This window comes from Trematomus bernacchii, unplaced genomic scaffold, assembly GCF_902827165.1.
Source record: "Trematomus bernacchii unplaced genomic scaffold, fTreBer1.1, whole genome shotgun sequence".
NCBI classification, from domain to species: Eukaryota; Metazoa; Chordata; class Actinopteri; order Perciformes; family Nototheniidae; genus Trematomus; species Trematomus bernacchii.
This window is the reverse complement of record NW_022988043.1, coordinates 7,806,105-7,832,390: the sequence shown is the minus strand read 5'-3', so window position 1 is coordinate 7,832,390 and position 26,286 is coordinate 7,806,105. Positions and strand designations below refer to the sequence as shown.

Here is a 26,286-nt window from a genome sequence, read left to right as displayed (position 1 = left end):
ATCTTTTTTCAGTTTATCATCCAGAGGATTTTTGGATGTGTCTTTTTTTCCTATTTTATCATTTTTCCTACATTTTGAGGAAATTGTTGGACTCTGACAGGAGAAGCATTTATTAGCGCCTGCATTTCTTAATTCCTCGTATATCTTGGCTGCCTTTACTGTCCATTCCTCTGGCTGGTGCTGGTGCCGGTGCTGGTGGTGGTGGTGGTGGTGGTGGTGGTGAAGCCGGGGCAGGCATGGCCCAGGAGGCAGGCATGGGGGTGACCCTCCAGGACACCCTGGCAGTGCCCCCCATGCCCAAGCACTCCGGCCTGAATGAAGACCTGGTGAAAATTCTGCGGGAAAACCTGCTGCAGCCGGAGAGGCCAAGAGGACAACGGCGATCACCGTCTTCCATCTCCCCCCGCCTCTCCCCCCGCAACTCGCCACGACTGCTTCGCCGCATGCTGCTCAACAACAACACCCACAAACAGAGGCGCTTCACTGTCGCACACACATGGTGAGACAGAGAGAGTAGACGATTGATGGCTATTGTCACTGTGCTGTTGGATGTGGAGCTGCATGCAAAGTGCATATTCATGTTTGTCTTTGTCAGACATGTGGTTTAAACCGCACCCTGGCAAACTTTCAAGGTCGGGACTGTGTTTGCTGAACCATGTTTGTGAGGGAGGTGGCCGTGTGCTAAGCCGTTTCAGTAATTAAACTTTGTTTGCGGTTTAACTTGAATGCGTTCCTCTCACAGAGAAATGACAGGAGTGTGCATGAGCAAATCTATTGTAGGTTATTCACGTCCCATCTCCGAGGAGACCCTCTTCTCACCTTAGATAATGAGTTTCTCTCTCTTCCTCTGTCCAGCTTAATCTCTGTTAATATGTCCCCCCTTGTGTGTCCAATCCTCACACCTCTCACTCCACATATCCCCCCTGCCCCCCCCCCCCCCCCTTTCCCCCTGCCGACTCTGCCTTTATCTCTATGTGATAAACAGTAGTGTAGTGTGTGAAGCTGCCTGTGTTGTTAAATAGGTAGAATAGGAAGCCATCCATCACTACATGTCTTCCCTCCAGCTGTGCTTCTCTCTCCACACCTGCCTGCCTGCAGTTTTTGACTATTAATTAGTCTTCTATTCCTGGCTGTCTATCAGCCTGTGCTGCACCCGCCCACGCCTCACCCCCTCCTTTCGTCTCATAGCTCTTCCCCATTCACTCCCCGTCTCCCCCTGCACCCATTGTTTCCTCCCCACTCTCATTTTTTTCTCCCTTTTTAAAATGTCAGTTGTTACCCTCCACCTCCTTCCATTTGCCCTAACCACCCATCATCTCGAATTTCTTATGATTTAGATCTCTTTCTCTTCCATCTCTATTTTTCACAAGACCCCCCACTATTATTCTGTATGTCTTGTGTCCCACTTCTTTTAGCCCACATCTCTCCAAGTAGCCCTGCCTTCTGGCATCTGGATCTGTCTTATGATGTAATTCAAAAATCCTGTTACTGTCCTCGCACATAAATTCACATTTCAGAAATACTTTTCATTTCTCTCCTTTATTCACCCTTCTGCTTTTACCTCAAGGTCTGTTTTATCTCAATTTTTTGATCTTAGACAGGTGCTTTGAGTTCCCTTTTATATTCTCCACTTACTCTTCTGTCTCAACCGCCCATTTTCCTTTTTTCTAGCATCCATCTTTCCTTGACTTTTTCATATTAACACATACATATTGTATAATCTCTCCTCCCTCCTTCTCTCCCCTGTTTGCTTCTTATAACTGATGGTGCTATTAACGTAGGGAGATACACAGCATCTCATGGCTTCTACATCACTTTGCTCATTTAGAGGCACAGTTCTTCTTGTGTCTGTGTGTATAATTTAAATGTTTGAATTAATCATCTGTGTGCACAATTATACCGTGTGTCTCTGTGTGTGTGTGTAGGTGCAAATGTGATGATTTATATGGGCTTGTTAATTCAGTTTATGTAATTTCACACACCACCACCATTGTTCTCCCATGTGCCCCTTTAAGCAGAAAGCTATTTCTTGCAGTTCCACATTGAGGAGCAAAAGCACTTGAGTACTTGGAATGGATTTTCCCTGTTCTGATATGATGCTTCAAGTTGTTAAATATCTGCAATGATGAAGACGGCAGGGGTGAAAAGAGCAAGTGGCACTTGTTGCATGACGTTTGCATTTATTATAGACAAGAGAAAAGACCAAATGTTGCCTTACATAATTTTGATGACATGTTGCTCAGCGTATTCTGTCATGATGTAACGCAGTACACGCATGGAGGGAACCTTCTGGCCCTTTTTAAAATGTGTCTCTACTGAACCAATGATTAAGTGTCAACGATTCACACCTGCTCATGCTTTGAGATGCTTTCAAGCACGATGTTTGTAATAGCCGGTTGTCTCAAGGTTTCCAAGAATCTTATTTTGTAAGTACCGTACTATGACTGAGTTGTTTTCCCTATCCTTTCATACATCCATGCAAACCCATGCAGTATACTTCAAGGTTTCCAGATTGCTATGACCTAAAGTAGCTCATCAGAAAACTAATGTTATGAATCTGAAATCGCAGAGCTATGCCAGAATAATAATTGGAAATGAAAAAAATGCTCTTGTCTGTCATTGAGAATCGTGTGTTAAGCATTGCTGTACATAGATTACTTTAATGAAATACATTCATAAGATCAATGTTGGCATTTGTTTACTCTTTTGATTGTTATGAAAGATGGAGAGATAGCAATACTTTATTCTGTGATCAAGAATGGTCTGTGCAGCCAAAGCCTGATAGAGATGATGTCCCCAGGCCAAAGAATGCTACTGCAGACCAATACATATTTAAAACACATAAAATGGCAATACTCAAACTGCATCAGTAAGCATGTTCAGCAGCATCCTGTAAGAGGTCTACTTTAAGAGATTGATAGTGAAGTAGCAAATATTGCCAGCCATTCTTTAAAAAAAGGTTTTTATTAGTTTTGGGGCATAGCGATTGTGCATTAGAATGTGGCTTTACAGAATAAAATGCATTTCTTGATAGGAATATTAAATTACAATAAGATTAGGGCACTATTTGAAATGTAGTCTTATGTTTGTTTTCATTGCTATCCCTCATTGTGGTGTTTATCCTTGACTGCAACATTTGAACAAAAGCCTTTTCTGGTTTCCACTCACACATTTGTCGCAGTCAGTATTTGATGCTGTTTAGCCTTCACCCGAGTCTGCTGCAGAAAGCATCTCCGTACAACAAATAGAAAAAAGTAACGTGTTGTTTCTGCATGATCTGTGGATCGGAAAGTTACATGTATATTTTGTTAGACACTGCCATTTGCATCATGACTGTTGACAGCAGTGACCATTTAATCACTGAGTAACTAGTGGGTCGTGTACCTGTGTTGGCTCTTGACATTCGAAAAACTGGCAGACAGAGATAGAGAGAGTGGGGAAGGTTAGGAGGAAATTTGCTGTGTGTGTGCAAGGGCACTGGAGAGAGACTATTTGTTTATGAGAGAGAGATAACATCAAATGGCTGTAAGCAGGAGGGAGGTTGACAACTGCAGTGCAATTTACTCTAATCATGTCCTCATTGTTTTACAGCTGCAGGGAATCACAGGGCCACTGTGCAGTGAATCTGGTGACATGCATGGCCCTCAGCGGCTCCACTCCACACTTCATTAACAAGATAATCCTTCTCTATGGACAGATTGGCCTGATGTACTGTTCGCTGTCCTTATCAGCACAGCACCGTTAAAACCATACACAAATTGTTTAACAATTACTTAGAGAATACTTTAAAGAATGCATCCCATATGCTGTTTACTACAGTAAGTAATAAAGGATGTACATTTGGGGATTAATGTAATATAATGATTTGTGGGTTCAGATCAAAAGATTTGAGTCTATGTTTTAACTCTAAACAGTCCCAATTGAAAATGTGATAATGGAATTTTGAAAGCTTAACATATTTGAGCATTGCTGGGAGGATTTCAAGTGTGGTATTACCATTATTTATACTAACAAAGCTGCACAGCACTACCTCCAACCGCAGCATTAGTTTGGTTTTCTGTTTGGAATTCAAGTCAGTGTCTGTAAACCAGGTGTGTTTACAACATACATAACACTGTGTAGGATCAAGCTGTTTCTGGCAAAAAGCTAAACCACGTTAGCGCTGTAAGAGTTGGAAATGTGAAATCATCAATTTGACAGGGACAGAAGTTGACGGTTGTGATATGTACACATTGGTTCTCTGCCAGAGACACTGCAGTCGATAATACTTTCTTTTATATTTGATGTTTGTGACATTGTATTTGTATTATCAACTGTCTTTCCGATGTAGTGACACATCACTAGCATCATCCCCCTCTCTGCCATCCTTACATGTTTGTTCCTGTGAAACAGTATTACACGATGTTAATTGTTTTCAAGCGTCATGTTGTGTCTTAATGCTTCATAATAACTGTGTGTTGAGAGACCCTGATGGACATGAATAAATGCCCCTGCATGTGCGCACATAATTTAAAATCTCTTAGAAATATGATAATTGCTTGCTCTCAGCCTCACAAAGGCACGACACATAAAGCAGGAGTGAGAAGTCTGTGCGCTCACCTTCAAGTGACCGACAATACTCACGACTCAGTTATTGTATTATCTCCACCAGAATAACTCTGTTGTTATCCTGTTTTCCACTTTCTTTCTCACTGACCCTGAGGTATTTTTTATACTGTTGCACAACAACAACAACTGATGCTGCATTGTAACATCGCAAGTGTCTCTTTATGTAACATAAGAGGGTGCTCTCAGCGAGGGGAATACAGGTGGCTCTGACTGACGGTACTTATGCCAGTCCTTCTCTGGCTGAGTGATCTGACTGAGGACATTTGGTGGGGACGTCTGGAGGGTGGGGGACATGATGGATGGATGGATAGCTGGGTGAAAGGTTTATGATAAATGAGGGAATGCATGCAGGCAGGGTGGAATGGATGGAGGAAAGGAGGAAGGGAAGAAGAGAGTGTGGGAGTAAGCTGAACACAGAGAGGTGCTAATCCAGGCAGAGGATGACTCTGCTTCTCACTGGGTTTATATCATCTCCCTCTCCCTCTTGTATTTCTTTCTTCAAGGCAGCAAATTACGTTTTTTCATTAATTGTTAGTCATTATATTTGGAAATGTTTTCAGGTACGCTCTTAGTGCATCTGACTCATCATCTGATTTATTAGACAGGTTTAGAATCCAACAAAATGTGCATTTCTCAAACAAATATTAGTTTGATGGTGATTTGAAGAGGCCTCTGCACCTGGCCAAGAAAACATCTGGTACATCGTCTCTACTCTCTTATCTAAACTTTTCCTTGTCACACATAGGTGTTTTGTATAGATTAACCAAACAAGATATAACATGCTAATTTGTGGCAGATTCTTACACGCTAGTTGTTGGTTGTACACATATTACATTAAGCACATTTCCCAAAACTATTCCACTACCTAAAGTTGTTAAATAAATGTGGTAGGATTATTATTTGGCTGGATGTTCCTAATTTACCACACATTTTTGGCTACAAATTATTTATAGATCTATCTTTTAGTTAACAGCAAAACACCTAACTAAACCAAATCACTTAAGTGAGTGTTGGTCAGGTAAATTATCCTTACATAAGTCAAAAAATATTAAGCTTGCAAGAGCAATGCTAATGTGTTTAGGGTAACCTTAGAGGTGATACCACTCTGTAAAATAGTGCCTGAAATCCCAACTGCCCCAGTGGTCCAAATATAAGATGTACCCGCCGGTCCACTTTCCTGGTTAATACAAGGGAAATATGCGGTGGTTCAGATGGTTGAATTCTGTACTACTGACTGTCAGAACAATGTTTTTGTTCCTCAGTACCTTGCTGTTGACATCGATTTGTCCATCGATGTTTACCCTTTACAACTGAAGCCCTCTTACTGCCTCCTCAGTGTCCGCAGAGAGTTTTTTCAGCCATTGTGAAGTAGCTGTTCCAGCTGAAATAAGACTCTATAGGTTCCTGTTTGTTGCGTGAGATGACATTTCTATTAATATCCAGCGCCATTTTGCCTGTTCTTTTTTTATTTCCAGCCTCCCAGTCCATTGTCCATACATTCCTATCATTCTTTGTTTTCAAGGTGTAGCTTTGCTCAAGTAATTACTTTCCATTCCTTTGAGGAGGCTTTGGATTGCAGCTGTCATCCTGCTGTGCAGCCTAGGAGGATTTTCCAGGTTTTATCAGACCAAACACTGCTCTCCACCCGGGAGAATAGAGCGTCTGTGATTTGCATACATATGCTACTGCTACTATGCTAACAGTGCTGGCTGCGTGACACACCAGCACAGGACAGGCTTTTCATTTGCAAAAGCAGGCACATTTGGACTAATCAACAAGATCTCATGAACATAATTTTGCATACATGCAGGCAAATGTACACTAATATGCACAAACACTGTATGTTATCATCTCACTGTTAGAGATAAGACAGGACCCTGGTTATGACTCAGCTTTGACTTTGTATTCTGAGCTGGTGTCCAAGTCTGTGTTGGCTGAGATGAATAAGAAAATTAAGATTATATAACAGTGTTGCTTGAAGAGACTGTGAAGAAAGAACGAGGATAAGTAAGTGAGACAGGGATAGAAGAAGAGTTATTTCTCATGTTTTTTATGCTGATAGTGTATTTTATTTCCCAGGAACTGTAATATATCGCAAAAAGGAAGAAGACCCCTAGGGTTGATGTTCAAATTCAATTATCCTATTTATTATGGAGTTATTCAACATAGCTGGATTCACTCATCACCTGTCCATGTTATAAATAGACCACATGGTCATCTACTCAACTCTGTGTTCTACCTTTAATTCGAGTGAAGTGGCCATTGACTGACCTTAAATGACTGCAGAGGGGAAATACATTATCATAAATACATTCAAGTTACAGGAAGGCTCCAAAGCTTACCTCAGAAACACCTTTAACTGCTGCAAAGCTTTTACAAAGGCTCCTTACAACTCAGATATACTGTCAAGAACCCTTTCATTTCTTTTTGGGGATTTGGAAACAGATCCTTTCTCTGTATTTTTTAGCGCGTCTGTTTTTTCCTGGAATGTTTCAGTCATAAAACTTTACAAATTAAATCACCAAAACAAAATTAAAGGCACAAATGGAAGGACATTCTAAAGTAAGGGACTAAATTAATAATGTTGAATCTGGCATGGATAACTGGTTGCACAGAGCTGAACCAATACCACAGTTAAATAAGTGTAAGTAAAGTATCTTCTAATATATGAGCTTCTCCACGCCCAGGGTAATGCCAGAAGTAGTCAGACTCACAACCAATACATGTCAAATTACATAACTCTTTTGAAAATTCAGCATGGAATCGAACAATACATCCAGTTCTGCTGGCAGATATTCTTTTCTGATATAAAACCACACTGAATGGAAGATTCTCCTTAAGCATATTGATCATCAGGGTTGTATGCATATTCATAATGATTTGCATTCAACAGGTCCAGACACATAAAAGTGTGTTAGCAGTGGTTACTGCACTACCTGATTTAATTAAAGGACAACCAGAATGAATGTGAGTTGAAGAGGCCGCAGCTGCAGGGCTTCATCAAAGGCCTTTTGATATGCTGATGGATTTTTGGTTCTACAAAATAACTGATACATTCTGTTAGTGCTTGCTCCAACATGTCAGTCATTCATGCATTTTTGTCTCTATTTATATATATATATGTCTATATATACAGGTATGTATGTATATACACACTGTCTTTTTTTTATTCTCTTCATTATCCTCAGCTGGGTTTCTTTCTGCTGATTTCACCACCAAACTTGATTGCTAATGGATATTCATTTACTGATTATGAGTCTGCTCTGAAGAATGCATCTGCACCAGAGCCTTCACAGAAGAGCCTGAGGATGGAGTAGAGAAGAGGACAGCTGATATGAGGAGATATTTTTAAATAGCTAGGAGTATCTTGGACTGCAGATTGCCATGTACCCTTTTGAGCATTTTCTGATATGGCCTCTGTGAAAGTGGATGGAACTCGCTACATATTTGTCCCTTTTTACAGCCCCAGACCCACTGTAGTGACTCAGTAATTAAGATTGTCCTTATCCCAGAGAGAAAAGAACATTTTTACCAATCTAAATGAGGGCTGGATGTGTCATTGGCTTCCATTTGTGTCTGTGAGAGAGAGCCTTATTAGCCTGTGGTGAGATCCACTAATGGTGCATGGCTGTGGTAAATCCATTGGTCATGTCTTGATTATAGTATGCAGGCTCAGCTTATTAAAGAACAATTTAAGTATAGCCCTAACAAGCAATAATGTCTATCTAGAACATTTTAGGTCCATGTTGATTTGTACATACAACAAACATGAAAATGTCTCTATTGGGTTCTCTACTGAAATTATTTCCCCATTGTTTCTATTTGGATAGCAGAAAGCTGATACACTTTAGAAAATATGTTTTAAGGAGTTATTAGACAGTAGTTTCCTATAAGGTATCTCCAAATGAAAGAATGTAATTTCAATATTTAGGTTAGATATATTCCAAAGATGGCCACAGAGCCATACAGAAGACACAGGCTTGTTTTGAAAATGATAAATGTGTATGAGAGATATCTGGTTAAGGATTTACATTTAGAATTCAGGAAATAATTTTGACCTAAAGGAACTATAAAATAAGAAAACATTGTCGGCCCTTGCAAAGAAAGTTGAGCATTTTTTCCATCTCTTTCTCTAAATCCGGCACTTGTTCTTTCTTTTATTTTCCTTCCGGCTTATACTGATCAAATACCTTTTCTGTCTGCATCCTATATCAGCTGTTCAAGGCTAAGTCTGATATTGAGTATATGCAAACAGAGTCATCGTATGTGTTCTCTGAGTTCAGGTCATTTTAACATGATCCCCAGGCCTGTTTCATCATTTAGAATTCACTTCACTTCACTCTAGATGTGAATGTGTATGTGCACGTAATGACTAGGCAATTTGAATTAAGTCATCCATGCAGAAATTCCAAAGACGATGTAGGACAGGAGTAGCACATAGGACTTGTAGACTCCAGAGGCTTGTAGCGGTCTAACCCTAACCCACTGTGACTGGCTCTTTCATTATTAGTGAAGAATGTGAAGTAAATGCTCAAACATGGTTAAACTTTGGGTCGCATGCATCACCTGTCAGAGAAATCCAAAGGGATTCTCTCCCAGTTTTGCAACCCCCTCCCCTTTTACATCCTCTGGCTGAATGGAGCCTCAGTGGAGAGTGTCCACCTCCAGCCCTTCTAATGAGTTGCATTTCCAATTAAGATGCAGCTGCCTCCTCTGTTGTGAGGGCCATCTTGTCATTGATGTCATCCCTTGATCATTTTTCACAGCTGCTTCCAATATCCTGTTCTTTATGAAGGTTTGTTTTCATCTTTTATGTGCTCTCATTTGTGTGCATATGTTTGTGCAAATATAGACAGTGCAAATACATCTGCACATTTGCGTGTGTGCTTCTTTACAAGTGTGTGTTCTTGTTTATGTCAGTGCCTACCCTGATTACTAGTCTTCTGCTTACCGTCTGTCTGACCACTGTCTCCTCTGATTGCATCGATTCAGCCCGAGGGTACATATCCTGCATTGAAACAGCAATGTAATATTTGTATTATGATTACATTCAATTCATTTACATAACCTTTTTAAGGTAAATTGTTAGAGTGACGTTATATTGTGACTTTCTTAAACATTTCCTCACAACATATAAGCCATACAAAAGCAGATATTTAGTTTTGCAGCATCACATTGCTGTGCAGAGGCTTGAGTGGCAGGTTTATCTTTGAGCGAGCAGATGGTTTCGAGGGATGACCGTGGACCGAGATGGAAAATAAGAGTGGAGTCGGGATGGATGGTATAATTTTCTCGCACCATGAAAATTAAGAGTGGCAGATTATATTTGTTGTAAGAGGAATCCCTAACAACCTGGCCATCTACGGTCTTAGGTCTATCCCACTTCCATAGCACTCTTCATGCTTTGTCTAGACATGTTTCAACAATAGGAGTTCAACAATCTATGATACATTTCAATGGCTGTTCCAACACTGCAAGATTTATTATCATAGACTCGAATGCAGTAGGCAATTTTGAGGTGAGATGCTATTGTTGTTTTTAGCAAAATTACCAAAATGCATCCCCTTGATAACCCTTCCATCCCCCAGTAGCAGAGAGAGTTTAGGGTCGGAGTGTTTGTTTAATTGAATGTTCGTCTAGTCTGCCTGCCTACTTGATCCTCACTCGTCCAGCTCTCTGAAATATCAGTATCTGAAAGGACTGCCCACACCAATAACTATAAATATATTATCATCAAAATTGTTCTCAATCAAGTGGATCGTGGTGTCCAAACCACAACTATGCCAGTGGTGAATGATATTGTTAGGATATCTTGCAGAGTTATGAGGCAATAATAACACTGACAGTTTTATCTTGGATCTTTATAAGAAGGCAGTACTAAAAGTTGTTCCTGGGGCAGGTGGCTTGTCACATGTGAGCAAGCCATCCATTAACACTTTGCCTGATGGGTGGGTGTGTGCTGGTTCTGGTTGCATTAGCAAGGATTTTTGGTAGCATTCAAGGAATGTCTGGATCTTGACCTGGAGAGGAAGGATTACTGCAGGTTATAAAACAGATCAGCGCCTCTGACCACTTCTCAATGCCTAAAAAGGCTGTTCTGGCAAGAGCTAATGTCATGCCACAGGAGAGTGAAAAGATAGAGAATGGGTATTGGAGATGAGTGTGTGTAAGCCATGATCTGCTGCAGGTTTTACAACATCAATCAGATTGTTTCCCTCAAATTAATACAATTCACCTGTACTGTATACACCAAATCTACTGTACCTAAAAGCACAACATTGGTTACATCACTTCACTCACATAATGCTTTGTTTAACTAGCTGTGACTGTGTTAATAGACAATGAAAAGGTTCATATGGTGTCATTTTTATACTTAATTAATTGGCTTCAGTTGTTTCTTTTTGACATTACCCAGTGATTATAGGCAGCAATCTGAACAAAGCCAGCTCTTCAATCCCAAAGGCTCAGTAGCTTGGCAACATGCACTGCAGTAATGCCCACACATAGTGTAAACAGGAAAACAGGAAACACACAGGAAAACAGTTACATCACACTTCCCCCAGAACACACACACACACACAACACCACACACACACACACACACACACACACACACACACACACACACACACACACACACACACACACACACACACACACACACACACACACACACACACACACACACACACACGCGCACAAACGCACCCAAATCCACACTCGATATGTGAGATGGATAGCCAATAATACTTTTTGCTACTTGTTAAGGTTATTAAAAGGAAATATATGTACCTGTCTCTCGCATATAATGGATACATTTGTTATGTAAGCTGGCCAAAGCTGCATATTTCCCGGTGAGCATGAAGCTTTTCAGAGTGGGGTTTTTCTCAGCTACGAGTTCTTTTGGAAATTGCTCTCCTTATCCGCATGCCCCCTGATTGCTAGGCCCTGTCGGGTTAGAAACTGCAGACAGCGCAGTTGCTCCATCATTCCATCTCTTCTTTTTTCCTGCTCAATACGCTGTTGTTTGACAAGCTGTATGTTGACTGGTGTTTGACTGAAGAAAGCGCACTTTTTTTTAATACACGCTCTGTGGAAATTAGACTTTTCGTGGCTGTCCAGGAGGCTTGGGCACTTTTTCCAGTTATTAACTCCGATATTAACAAAGCTATCATCTCCACATTTTGAGAAAGTTACAAGCCGTTTGACAGCAGCAAATCTGCATATTTCACAGAAGGCCCGTTTAGTGGTTTTGCAAATAATGAACCACTCTCTGTTTTTGTACCATTCTGCGTTGAAGTACCTTTCTCTTTGCCCAAATAATCTAGCGGTCAGTTAGCTGCAGCTTTACCCGTCTCAATGTCCCGACAACAAACCTCCATGCAGTCAGAACCAGCCTGTTTCGGTTCAACGACGGCGGTGGCGGCGGTTTTGACAGTCTCTGCGGCCGCAGAGCTGCTGCTTTTGGGTTTATCTGGCTTCGCTGGTTCTATGATTGATGAAGGTCCAGGCTCCGGAGACGTGGATGTCAGGGATGTGACCTTCCAGTTGTTAATTTAAGTTTAGATTGACTGTATTTAGTTTTCTTCTGCGCTGGTTCTTCTGATGTGTTTGCTGTATATATTTTTTCTATCTAGGTTAACGGCTGACACACACAGAACAACGTAACAAATAAAGTAAACAACGTAACAAATAAACAAATCTAAGCTTTTTTATTGGTTGTAATTTACATGGATACATTTGAATGGTGTGACAATGTCCTATTTGATTGGGTTAAAATGTACATATTCTTCCTGTTATGTCTGCCTGCTTTATTTTACCTAATGCAAAGTGACCTGCTCCATTGAAATCAGTCGCATTGACCCGAAGACACATTTTGAGTTGTATACACTGTTGGAAAGAGGAGATTCATAGCTTTCTAATGATATCAGGATTGTTGTTGTACTCCAAATATTAAGCAAAATATGTCACATTATATAATAACTGTTACAGAGTCATCATTTTGAGAAAAAGGCCTTTAAAGTTTCCTCTTCTCTGGATCGATCTGATTGATTATTAGCGGAGCAAATGATCAAAATAGTACGAAGGGAAGATAGGGGAAGCCCGTGAGTGTGTGCGTGTATATACGTGTGTGTGTTTGTGTATTTTTGCGTTTGTGTGTATTGTGTTTGTTTCCCGGGGAAAACACTCACGAGAAACACCGGCTGTTATGCCTGCAGTGACGTAAAGTTACTCCGTTGCTTGTAATTATGCCGTTACAAGCTTCAAAGTTGTATTTATCATCTGAATTTGCCGAAACAAGTTTAATATTCTGAAAGCCAAGACTTTGTTTATTTGAAATCAGATAAAAACAAACTGTAACGGACCCTGCCGTGTTATCTATGATTACTATACGCCTTACATTCATAATTTCAGCAGAGGGAGGGGAAGCGGCGCTGTGGAACAGCAGAGTGGCGAGTGAGAGCTTTACAAGCTTAAAAAATGCCTGTAGCTAATGAGATTGAATATAACAATCAAACATAACAAAATATACACAGCTATATCAGATCGCGTTTTAGATGCGACTTTAGAGTAGAGGGGAATTATTGAAACGGGATTTGTACAGTGTTCCACGGCATCCGCCGCTGCGAAGATGTGGGGCAGGGCTGAAAAGTGGGGGGGCCAATGGCCCCCTGGCCCCCCCGCTTCCGGCGCCCTTGATGTGTACGGCTCCTTATGGGTACTGCAATTTGTGAAGTGGCGGAGCGGCGTTCTGGTGCTCTCCGTCAAAACTGCACCCCTGTCAGACAAGACATATACCACGTGATGACACGTTAGGCTCGTGTTGTGTTCAAGGACCCTGACCTTGGCCAGGAAAAACAGGCACTCGCTTGTTTAATTATTTTGCGGTCTAGATTTCTTTCATTTTTTTATTTTTTGCGTGTGTTTATAAATTATCTCGAAGGCCGTACCAAATGGTCCGTATACGGCCCGGGGGCCAGAGGTTCCCCACCCCTGCTCTAGAAGATCATTTAGATTCATTACTACATGCTTCTGCTATTTCATCAGTGGAACAGGAAAAACCTCCACCTCTGGCGTGAGCATTGTATTGTGTGGTTCTCACATTTTATGAAAAGCCCGATGGCAGTGTAATCCCTTATGATGCATTCATTCAGCCTCCATTTACAGAAGCAGCACTGCACGTTTTCCCAGTGTGCAGTAACTGTTTTCTTTTTAAACTTCCATTACCTTTGTGTTGCCTCTGTAAAGGCTGCAGCTTATTCCGCAGACCCCCAAGGGGAAGGAGGGTATTTGGTCTGTAAAAAACAGCCTCCAGATGCTCACCTTGGCCGAGCCTCATTGCTAAGAGGGGGAATTAGCTGTTGTGCATAGCAGTGCACAAACGAGGCATCTGGGGTTGTCTCCTTAATCAAACTCTGCATTTCAGATGTGATAATAAGGCAGAGGCTGGTCTCCTCTACATGATGGTTTTATTTTTAAATACACTGTCACTTGAAGCAGCAATGTTTGCTGTTTCAAGCAAACAATGGCTTCGAACAATATCCTGCGGCTCAGAGGGAGTTTAATCTAGCTTTCGAAGGTAAACTTTCAAATGTGTTTTCCATGAGATACTCCTCTTTGTTTACAATGACGGATCCAGCTGTCAGACCGACCTAACTTCAGTAAACAGTGAGCGAGGACATATTTATTCTGCAGATTTTCAGTGAGCCTCTTGTAGCATCAAGTTATTGATATCTGCTTTTGTTATTTATGCGAGAATAATAAAACAAATCAAGGTGGTTGCCATGCTGGTTCCTACTATTATCAGTCTTTATTGTAAGCTATTGTAAGCTAACTGCTGGCTGCTGCTTTATAATAAGTTAAGAGATGAGAGTGGTATTGATCTTCTCTTCTAACTCTGGGCTAGAAAGCAAATAAGCGGATTTTTGTTTGTGGATATAGCTCATCTCTCACTTTTTTTTGTGGAGCTACTTGCCATCTACCTGACATTAATGTGAAAAAACATAATTAGTGGTTTATACTCACCTGTCAAAAAGATAATTTTCTTCAATACGGCTTTCCATGAACTATTACAGATTGTTGTGTCTGCTGTCACAACAAACTAATGTGACAACATTGTTAAAAATAAATAAAAATATGGCTCATCCTTTCCATCCTGCCAGTCTGTCCAGTGTTTTAACATTGCTCAAGGTCGAGAAAGATGCGAGTAACACTGATGAACTCGGAAGGACCTGCTCATGCATTTAAAGTCTTTAAGACCTTTTACATCCACCACAGATGTATGGTTCTGATTCAGTGTTTTTCATTCAAGTCTATGATACAGGATACACTGAGCCTCTCAATGAACAGAGCTGTGGATTTAAGGAAGCTGTAAAGGGATGTGTTGATTGATTTCTAAGAACATGTGCTTTCACATATCAGCTTCTTTAAAAAATACTCTTTACTGTCTGTGACAACAAGCAGCTAACCTTGATATGAACTCTTCAGCATTAATGAACTGCTGTGTGTCCAATCATGCTGGAAGACTGTCAGTTCAAACCCACTCTGCTTTGTTATCTCTTGTGGAGAGATGACCTTTCTGTATCTCTGTGTGCCTTCACTCTTCTTGGTTTGCTTGCGTGTCTTGTCAACAGTTTCTATTCTAAGGTGCTTAAATTACAGTGCTCACTCAGGGCCTTAAGAGTATCTGTTCTCTTTAGTTATTTGAGAGATTGCTCTGTTTTCTGACCTGCAGCTTGGATTTTACAATAATTGGGTTCATTTCCTTGTTTTACTTAGCTTAGAGAAACAGGAGTGGTAGCTGTTGTAATATTGATAGTGAGGAAGAAATAAGAAGCTTATTTTAGAATCTAATTTTCCTCGATATTTGGCTAAGAAAATAATGGCTATCGTAACACAGCTTCTCCTAATTACCTCTGGTGTGTGTTTGATTAATGTGCTGCAATGCCATGTCTTCTGTGTGTGTAGGACTGTGCGCTCAGGCTCTTGTGTGCTGGTGTGTATGCGTGTGCACTTGTCTTCATGTTGCGCTGGGGAGGTTAAAATTGTTTTGAGAACCAGAACTGCTTAATCTTCTTTTAAAATTGGTATTCGACAGAAAGCTTATCTCAGAAGCCAGAGAGAAGGAGATGGAGGAGGGAGAGAAAACGGAGTGGAGGAAGGAAATGAAAGTGTCTTTTGCGTCATTCGCCCGATTCTGCATTGCTTCCTTTGTTTAGACTTAACTTGACCAGAGAATGGTAATCTGTATGTTTGGAGCAGAGACAACCAAGTAGCAAGTCTTTCACTATACTCACTGTTGAAAATGGGTTCAATACTCTCATTATTAAAGGAAATAGACATGGTTTTCTTCATCATAGTGAAAGAGTTATATAACTATATCCTGTGCTGACTAACCCTCATGGTATGAAACCACACAAAAATAATTTGCCTGCACAGATGAAGAGACAGATAAAGTATTATCTTGTCTTTGACTCTTTAAAAGTTATAAAACATAATATGTTTCTGTAAATGAAAATACAGCAAAGTAGAATGATGTCAAAGTGGACATTTTCTCACTGAACAATATGAATGCTAATTCAAAAGTAAAGGGAAAGTGATGGAATGTTCACTCTAGGTTGGAAGTTCCTTTCTTGAGTGAAGAACCTGAAGTATTTTGGGGTCTCGGATTCAAACAACTAAAATAATTCTTACTTCATATCTTGGGTTCGGGCTGGATAAATGTATCCGGAGTATGTGTACTATAGGAGGTCATTGGGGCGCATCCAACTAGGAGAAGACCCCAGGGCAGACCCAGATTTTTTTTGGGTGGGATAACATATGCCAGCTGGCCTCAGAGTGCCCAAGGAAGAGCTAGTGGACATGAAATGATATATCTGAGCAACTCGACCAGCCGGCTGCCACCACAACCCGATAAACAAAAAATGAATGAATTTATGGATGAAAATAACCTAGACTCTTGTTCTCACACTCCAGTTTCTTAAAAACAAGCACATGATTGCTGGTACTTCTCTGGACTCTGTTCCCTAAAGAACTGAATCTGAAATCAATGAGGATAGCTTAGACCAGGGGTGGGGAACCTCCGGCCTCCGGGCCGTATACGGTCCGCGAGACCATTTGATACGGCCCCTCGAGGTAAACACACGCAACATTCTTTTTAAGAAACCTAGACCGCAAAAGAATTAAACAAGCGAATGCCTGTTTTTCCTGGCCAAGGACAGGTTCCTTGAACACAACACAAGCCTAACGTGTCATCACATGGTGTAGTGCTGACGGAACGCACCGGAACACCGCTCCGGCACTTCAAAAATGGTAGTACACATAAGGAGCTGTACACATGCTGCAGTTTTTGCATGGCTGTGTCTTTGGTTGAAAGCCCAGTGGCGATCTATTCATCTGTCATACTGATCATACAGTCAATAACGCCATCGAAAAGAATATGATACATTACAGTACAAGTACTTCTGGGTCTTTGTGTGTCATTCAAGCTCGGCTGTGTGTGTGTGTGGCACGAGCGCATTTTGTTTGAGCGAGCGAGAGAGAGAGAGTGGTACTGGGGATTGTTGTTATTAGCATCTGGTTAGCTAGCTATGCTAACGAATATAAGAAGCTTTTTCTACAACCAGGTGGAAGAGATCTCTCTCCTGTCAGACTGAGAGGCTGATAACCTCAGCTCAGTGAGATAAAGGCACACCTTTATAGGATCATTATAGTTATATAATAATAAATATATATATATATATAAAATATCCATAAAGAAAAATAAAATCTGCTTACAGTTCTGTTTCATATGGGTGTTGAGAGATGTATCCATAGATCTCTTCATTTTGCTCTCAAAGTGCACCAGATTGATGCTTTTAACTTCAATCTTCACGGGGGAGCATGCCCCCGGACCCCCCTACAGGAGGTTAGGTCCTCCACCCACTTAAATCATGTTCACATGGATAGGATACTAAATACATTTGCACACATCTTGTGTCCATATCTTTCTGTTTTGGTGGTCATGCCACAACCGTGCACGTGCATGCATGCGCGAGTCATGGCAACATATCTGGATTAAGAGGTTGCTTTTTCTTTGCACAGCATGAAAGAAAGGCCAAATGAATGGGCTGTGATTTTAAATTTTTTAAGCAGAGGTTGAGTTCAATCATTTGCACGGCCCTCGGAGGATGATGTAAAAATTGAAATGGCTCTTGAGAGGAAAAAGGTTCCCCACCCCTGACTTAGACAGTTAACTGTATGTACACAATGTCATGTCTTTTTATAATTGCTGCTGTATGATGCAACTAGTAATATAATGTCCACTATTTGGCAGTTAGAGCAGAATGGATCAGGCCTTTCCTGTGTCTCACGGTAAACATCATTTTAGAAATACTGGTATTATGCCAGTGCGTTGAGCCCTCCATCGGGAATAGAGACATAAAACATACGCACACCAAGCATCAATCAAAGTCATATTTCTTTACCAATATTATTAAATAATTGTTATGTATATATATTAGAGATGTCCCGATCCGATCACGTGATCGGGGATCGGAGCCGATCACGTGATTTTCAAAAGATCGGAATCGGGAGAAAAAAATCGGGGATCGGGAATTTTTTTTTTTTTTTTTTTTTTTTTATAAAATATTTTTATTATTTTATTTAATGTTACAAAACAAAAATGACCATGTCTTAAAGTCATCCTGAGGCCTTAGTTTTGGTTTAAAATTACACAACATCATGTATGTGTTGCTTCTTTTGGGCTTGTTTTCATAGACCTGGTTGCTTATTTCTCACAAATCTGGCAACAGAGTGGGCGCAGTGTCTAATAGTAGCAGTAAGCTAACGAGAGGCTACGTTCAGCTGGTGACTCGGGACAGAGAAAATGTCAGGAGTTTGGAAGTATTATAAAATTGAAAGCGAAGGCAGTGTAACAGCCAGATGCAATGTTTGCAAGGCGGAGGTTCCGCGTGGTGGAAAGAACAGAGCTACGTTCAACACGACCAATATAATACAAACACCAACAACAACACGACGAGTACACAGCGGCCACTCAGGTAACGGCACTGAAACAACCGACACTTTCAGAGACTTTTAAAAGGAAAGAGAAACTGCCCCAGAACAGTGAAAAGGCCAAAAAAATAACAGCCAAGATAGCTGAATTCATCGCGTTGGATGACCAGCCGTTATCTGTTACCTTTTTTTTCTCTTAATGCATTGCATAAAGATCGGATCGGGAAAAATCGGTATCGGCAGATTGTCAAAATCAAATGATCGGAATCGGATCGGGAGCAAAAAAAGGTGATCGGGACATCCCTAATATATATACTTATAAATGTAATAGAAACTAACATGAATCCACATCTGTAAAACTGTAATTAAAATCTATAAGATTTGATCCATTAAACTGAAAGTGAACATGAGCTTTTTTAGAAAAGTCTGTCACAGATGATGTAAATTAACATTTTGTAGGGACCTCATTTATAATTTTGGCATTCACAGACATGCCACATGAGGAAAGAGGGCCTGCATTATTCATGAAGGTGGCAAAAGGCTGTAACAAGCTGTGAGAGTAATCTGATGATGATCATACTGATGATGATGAATATGATATTATCTCGGAAGACATTCATTGTGTGACAGGTTGTCAGTTGACATGACAAAACAAACAATAAAGCAACACCTGTAAGTATACAGTAATCCATACAAGTCTTGAATAACTTGTATGGAGTCAGTATGCTGTGTTTTAACCTTTTAAAACACAGCATACTGACAGGCACATAATCCTCCCATCATGCTTTATGAGGCTGACACACCCTGTGCAGCTCATATTTTCAGTTTAAAGAATGAGCTGGTTCATTACCAATGATGAATCTCGCTGGCTGCATTCCCATTTTCTTTGATCTTGTCTTTGTATCTTCCTGTTGCAGAGTGAAGCCATGCAACAAGAAATTATGTGCTACAAATGAGAGGTTATACCTCTCTTAACTCTAAACCCTAACCCTCCCTCGATGTTTTCATTTCTGTCTTCCTCACACATCCTGTCTCATCAGAATATTGAACTGAGAAGTGATCTGTAGGGTTAGCTCACTCCTCAAGAGTTAGTCCCTTAGTCTGTTTAAGGGGTGAATACAATTATGGAATTGGAAGGTAAGAAAGGGGCGACACAGCAGTATTTACTCTCAAATGTTCACCCCTCTTTCACTGAAGGACAAATGGTTTGGGAGATCAGCATGATTCAGAATGTTTAACATACAGTAGTTTATGCAATCAGATATCTTCACTACTGCTCCCAATATTCAAACTGCGTGAACCATATATCATTTATGACATAGTATAACTAAGGATAACTGTCTCCAGAGAATACAATAAAAGGATAAGGCAAGATGACATCCTGATGTGGAACTACATCGTTTTTCTGACACATTTCCAATTGCACAGGAATATAATCAATTCTGATGACATTTGCTTTTTCAAGATATTCCATTTTTCTCTGGGCATTGCAGCTCTTTTCATTCAAAGCAGCCACCTGCAGGTTTGTTTGGCCACTCAGCGGTGGTGGGGGAGGGGGGGGGGGGGGTAGCAATATGTGAAAGAGTGACGTCAATGCAAACGTTCCCGATAATCACTTCACCACCTCAGGCGTTTAGTGTTATAATATGTATCCACATAGTTCCTGCATTAGTTCCTCCGGGAGAAAGAAGGAGTAGGAGCTTGCTGAATGAATTGCAGACAAAAGTATAAATCATCAAAATCTCCCAAAACTAATTTGAGTATGTAGCAAGCCCTTTGTTGATGTTATGCAAGGCTTGTACATACAGAATGTGGTCATACAGGGCGACAGTATGCCAGGAGAGGGTGTGCTGACATGTTTTTGCAGGTTGACATAGATAGACAAAGGGTAATTGTCCGTCTGTATATGAACATGTGCATGCGTGTTATTCTACGTAAGCATGAGTGCATATACCTGGCATTACCTGCATTTGTTTGTAAGCATATTCATGTATGTTTGCTAGTATTGTGTAAAAGCCTTTGGTGTGCACTAGCAATGCCTGCCAGTGGTGGGAAAGCAGCTATTGGTGGGTTCCCAATTGTAGAACGAGTCATGGGGAATAAGCTGCTATAGCTCCGGTCTGGTATCTTTGTTTGTTGTGGAGCTTAAGTTCTTAAGCGAGTACTGCTTAGAGGTGAGGCCTCAGACTTGCATTCCTTCCTCTTCTTGCCTTTTTTTTTCCCTTTACGTCATCCTCCGCCTCCCATCATTTTTTCTGTTTTCCTTCCTCTGATGCCCCTTAGAAAGGACAGTGAAAAGACACGATAAGAGGCGTTCATGCCAGAAGACAAAGACAGTGTTTTATTTTGTGGTAAAGCAGGATGTGGTAATAGACCTCTTTGCGTCACTGCTGTATTTGGTGCATTCATTGTGGTATTGACGATAAAACACAAGTGTGCTTACTGTAGAGAGGCTGCACGTACATTACGGACACTTAACTTGCTGTGCCCGGGAGCCACTTATGCTAAATGACATAATGCCAATGGCCAGTTAATACAGCTCTGGTCTTAGCCTGGACCTCTGCGGTGTGGCACTTCATTTTTTAAATAAACTGAATTAGTTTATTTGAGACATTTCACAGACACACACACAAATAGAAATACGCCTGAGATATGCACGCAAATCCATCATGAAAAGAGCAAAAATGCAGATACAACTATGCATTTGTCTTTTCATGTAACTCCACGCTGTCTTTCTCTCTCACACACACATGTGCACTCTCTCCTCTCCGGGACTAGTGATTAAAAGCCATCATTATCTCGCTATGGCCGTAATGAGAAGCACACACCTGTTTCCCGCAGCTGTTCTCCATCACAAGCTGTCGTCATTCACTCTCAGACCAGACGCTTCGGAGGTGATGACTATGTGATGCCATAAATCACCAGCCGAGAATCTAGTCACCACGGGAACAGGGCTCATTAGAATCAGCTAACCGAAGACAGTCGTCCTTTTTACCCTGGACGCAGAAGTCCAGGAGCAGAATGGGCTTTAGTCACTGTAGCTTTCAGCCTAGCTTCTGGCATGGAATGGATGCAGGAGAGATGTACTGAATTCATTGTTCAATTAATGTACCAGTAATGACCATCTTCATGAGTCATGAAGCTTTTGCAGCGGACACATGGGTTTGGCGTGGCTGACATAGTGGAGCATAATATATATCGCAATTCTCTCACGGCAGTCAAGCGTGCAGATACATTTGTTTTATCTTTTTACCATTTTTTTATTTTGAACACACAGGAGAAATGGGCGAGGCTTTTTTGCCCCTTGATCAGAACAATTTTCGGACATTTGTAAATAATGACAATGAAAGTTTTGCTAAAGTTTCCATTTCATTTATCTTTTTGAGCTACTTCTCATTAGAGCGAATCTTTCTGGTTTATATGTAGGCCCACTGTCTAGACTGTGATGAAATATACTTATCTGCCAAGTTATTTGATAAAAAACAAAACAATATATTACAATTTTCTATTTTATAAATATCTACTCTGAAAGCGAAGTAAAAGTCATCAAGCCTGTGTTCAAATACTGTGCACGGCCAAGTGATGTGTTTTGAATTGCTAAGCCATGGTTATTCATTATTTTAAGATGTGTAAATGTCCTCATTTTACGTCTGTGACTTTTCCTTTCTAGCTTCAACATTGACAGTGGGTGTCGAGGAGAGTTTTAAAGGAACATTTTACAGCCAAATGTGGTTTGCTGCTGGCTCCAAGCCAACTGAGCAATTGAGTTATTTTCCATACCTGTCAGTGTGTCTGCCCTTTATGGCTTTTCATCATATCAATGTGCCTGGCCTTCCTCTTCTGTTTACCACTAATTGTTTGTGTTCATAGAAGTCAACCGCGCAATATATATTTTAGCTGCATTTTACTTTGAGTATGCCTTTCCTTCTGATTACATCTTCAAGCTTTGTCTGCCAGCGACCAACATCACACACAAGAGAGAACAGAGAAGGAAGATACAGGGAATATAGACGGGTAGGGGATGAAAGGGGGGTTAATGGATTGAAAGACTGAGAGGTTAACTGGGTTATTAATACAATTAGGACTTGATACCACTAGAGTTATATTATATACTGTACCTGGAGGTGTAGGCACCAAAAATAAATCCTCTGACATATTTCATATCACTCTATATATTTTTGATTCATACAATCTGTCTTCTAAATTGTCTGCAGGGTGTCCATTAACTCCTGATAATGGACACCTACTAAGTAGTTCAAGTGAAACGGTGCGTTCCCCATTCTAAATGAGTGTGTTGGCTGTAGCTAATAAAAACACAATGTATTGCAATTATTTCACGTTAACAGGCTATCTAGTTGCAACAAAGTGTGACTATAACATTTCCTTAACCCATTAAGATAATGTGAACATGGACGACTGTTATGCAGGTAAAGATAGAAATGGTAAAAAAGGGAGACGGCACAAGGAGTAAACACTTATCCAATCACATAACAGATTATAAATATGGAATCAAGACAAAGGGAACAAAATATTTTTATATAAATAAAACTTGATTTGATTTGAACAACAAAATGGACAATTAATACACTGAGAGGCTTCATTGCACACAAATGAATGGACACCAGCTTTGAAAAGCACTGCTGATGAGACCCTGCAGCGCTCTTACACTTCCCCTCTGAACTATCTTTGTATCACAAAGCAGTGATCTCACATTCCATTAACTATTCAACCTACTTCAGGCTGACAGTACGCATTTGTTTGTAAAATACATACACAATGTTATGGCCTTCCACAGCGGAGCCAAAGTATTCGCTATGGAAGTCAATAACGTTCTTTTGAGCTCAGCGGACTAGATATAGTATCTACTGCTATTTCGTATATGGCTGGTTCTATTTAGTGGAGCAGTGAACAATGCTAGTTGGGACGTAATGGGACCAGTGTGATGGGTTAGCACAGACATCCTGTTTCCTCCACATCCTTAGCAAAACTCAAAGCCACCTGGGAGATGTAGTCCCCCCAGCATACATCAAAGTGTGTGTTGGTCACTTAAGTGATATGTGCTTTTAATCTGATGTAATATGAATGTCACTGGTATCATATTTGTCATTTTCCTCCCTGCAAGTAGGCTCGTTCTTATATAACCCCTTATTAGTTGTTGTTGACATCATCTGTGAGTCGTGATTCTACATTTAGTTAACAAAGGGAGAAGGGTTTGGGGAGAGATGAATATGAGAGGCTTGATTTGATCAATGGGCTTGCACTGGAATGGAAAGAATGAGACAAGGAAAGAGCAGTTTTCTCACCGCTGCAGAATATTGACATACACTCCCAGTCTTCTCATTACGTGTGTGTTTGTGTGTGTGTGTGTGTGGTGTGTCCACTTAGCCTCGCAGGAACAAGCGGGTCAGGAGTCATATACAATGTGCCCCGATGCTTGTTAAAGCACAAATGACATCTCACTGCAGTCAATAGATTGTCCTGATAACTTCTGTCTCTCTCCCCTTCTCTCTCTATGTTTCCTCCATATCTTTTCTCTTTCTAGGTAAGTTAAGCAAAAACAGCAGAGGTTTTATCTGAACATGAGATGGCTTGAAAGGTAACACAATATTTGTTTTTGTGTTTTATGGGCATGAAAAGTACATCTTTATGGTGGCTAAACTCAACTCCAGGAATTGTATTAAACAATATTTTGCATCAATTGACTATTTTTGCAAAACCGCACTGATCTTGTTGACACACTAGTGATGCATAATAATAAAATGCATACAGAATTATCTTTCTGAATCAGGCACCAGCGACATAATAAAATGTCTTCTTATTTTTATCACCTACTGTAAGGTTGCCAGTTTGTTTAATAGGCCTGGCATGATCAGTATGAGCCCGCACTGCTTTCACCTAATGGTGGTGTTGTGTTTTGCTGCTAATCTGTTTATCTAATCAGATGCTGAGGTTAGGGGGTCTATCTCATTAACTTGCAGGATATTGATTTCCTGTATTTAGTGCAAAGTGCTCTGCAGCAGCCTGCTTCTACATTCCCAGATGGGAGGAAGAATGCAGGTTGCTTCCCTTGTAGCGCATCAATCTACCCCGCCTCAGCCCAGGGTTGTTGTGCTGTGTGAGTTTGTGTACCTGCAGTCATGCCTAGGTGTAAAAATAGATACCAACGCGGATTGATTGTTAGAGAGACATGTTTAATGTCAACGTGTCGACACAGTTTGAGATAAAGACGGAAAGGTGGATGGCGTTGAAAAAGATTTGGCGATGAGCATTGTCTTAACATTCTTCTTCATGGTATGATACACAAATCATTACATAATCACTGTGCTGAAGCATTTTGACATATACAAAATAGTCCACACTGCTGGGGTCTTACACAACATAAATTATGTTAAGGAAGAGCCTCCCACACAAAATATTCGATGGTTGAAAAGGTTCCTAAATACATGTGTATTGGAGAGCCCTGCAAGCTTGGCGCCCCATGTACATGTCATGGGTGTGTGTACATCAGTAGATGGATCGTAAGCTTCATTTCTTTTTGACAGGGACATTTGCAACCAAAAAAGATCAAAGTTAGTTCCACTATTTCTGCGAAGTTCAAAATCCAGCACAAGACATCCAGCTGAGCAAAACTTTCTTAATCTCACCTGTCAGAATCACACCAACAAGGAGAGGCATAAGACACTGTTCACATTTCTGTCTTTTTCTGGTTTGGTAAGGAAAGGCCATTATTTTAGGACTCCATGCCAACAGCAAACAGATCTAAGGCTACCTGTTAATCTGACTGTATTGATTTAATATTTGATGGCCTTTAAAACTTCCACGGGTCAAACTGTACATGTTGCAGTCTTGCTCTTCTGCTGCCAGGCAGTTTTGTTATGAATGGATTGTTGCCCCTGCTGTCGCCTGCTAGATTATGCTACATTTGCTGGAGTGGCATCTATTTTATAGAGCACATTAATGTGAATGTGTGCCATTTACTGCAATGAGGGTGTGTGTATTTATGTATGTAGTAGGTGTGTATGAGTGCGTGTGAGAGTGTGAGAGTGTATAAGTGTATGAGTGCGTGTGTGTGTGAGTGAGGGCAATGCGTCATACTGCGACTTGCAGAAGCCCAGGAGCTCCCCTCTGGTAGCTCCCATGCTGCTTCTATCCGTTATGTAACTACACTGTTCTCACACTATTGCCCTTTTCTAACTCTAGCTCTCTATCTCTCTCTCGCCCCTTCCCTCCTCATCCCTCTCTACTTTTTTTTTTGTATGTGCAGAGTGTTGCATTTTCCCAGCCTTGGAGATGTGATACTGTAGGTTGGGATTTGGGGAATCTTTTGTGCTGATGTGGAAGTTTGTGCCACAATGCAGAGGACAGCAACTTGTAGAGGCCAATCAGCATTCAGTTTATTCTCTCATTATGTCTCTGCTTCATTCCCTCTGTATCTTTCCATCTGTGTCTTCCTTGTACAGTAGTATAACATTATTCTCTCTGCCTGTGAATCCATCCCCACCCACTCATTCTCTGCAGCATACCTTCCTTTGATAGAGCTACAGTCGCAGCTAGAGAAAACAAGATTTATTATGAGTACTCACTTTTAACCAGTCAGTTTAAGAGAATTCAGTTCTGCACCAGGGATTCATTACTTCTCTTAGAAAGAAAATTGACAGAGAAAGTGGTTTGGAGAGGAGGAAC

The 26,286-nt window shown here is 40.7% G+C and overlaps 1 protein-coding gene across 3 annotated transcripts in view; it reads left to right on the top strand.

The window, feature by feature from the left end:
• The window catches only part of pde4d (phosphodiesterase 4D, cAMP-specific), a 174,422-nt gene that overhangs the window by 86,802 nt on the left and 61,334 nt on the right, over positions 1 to 26,286 (top strand). The window contains exon 1 of one of the 3 annotated variants that reach the window (XM_034117983.1): positions 231 to 499. The exons of the other annotated variants lie outside the window; for them this stretch is intronic. Coding sequence (XP_033973874.1) covers positions 237 to 499 — 263 coding nt within the window. The 5' untranslated portion in view covers positions 231 to 236. Of the gene's footprint in view, positions 1 to 230; positions 500 to 26,286 lie in introns of those variants that run through there. 3 annotated transcript variants of the gene reach the window in all.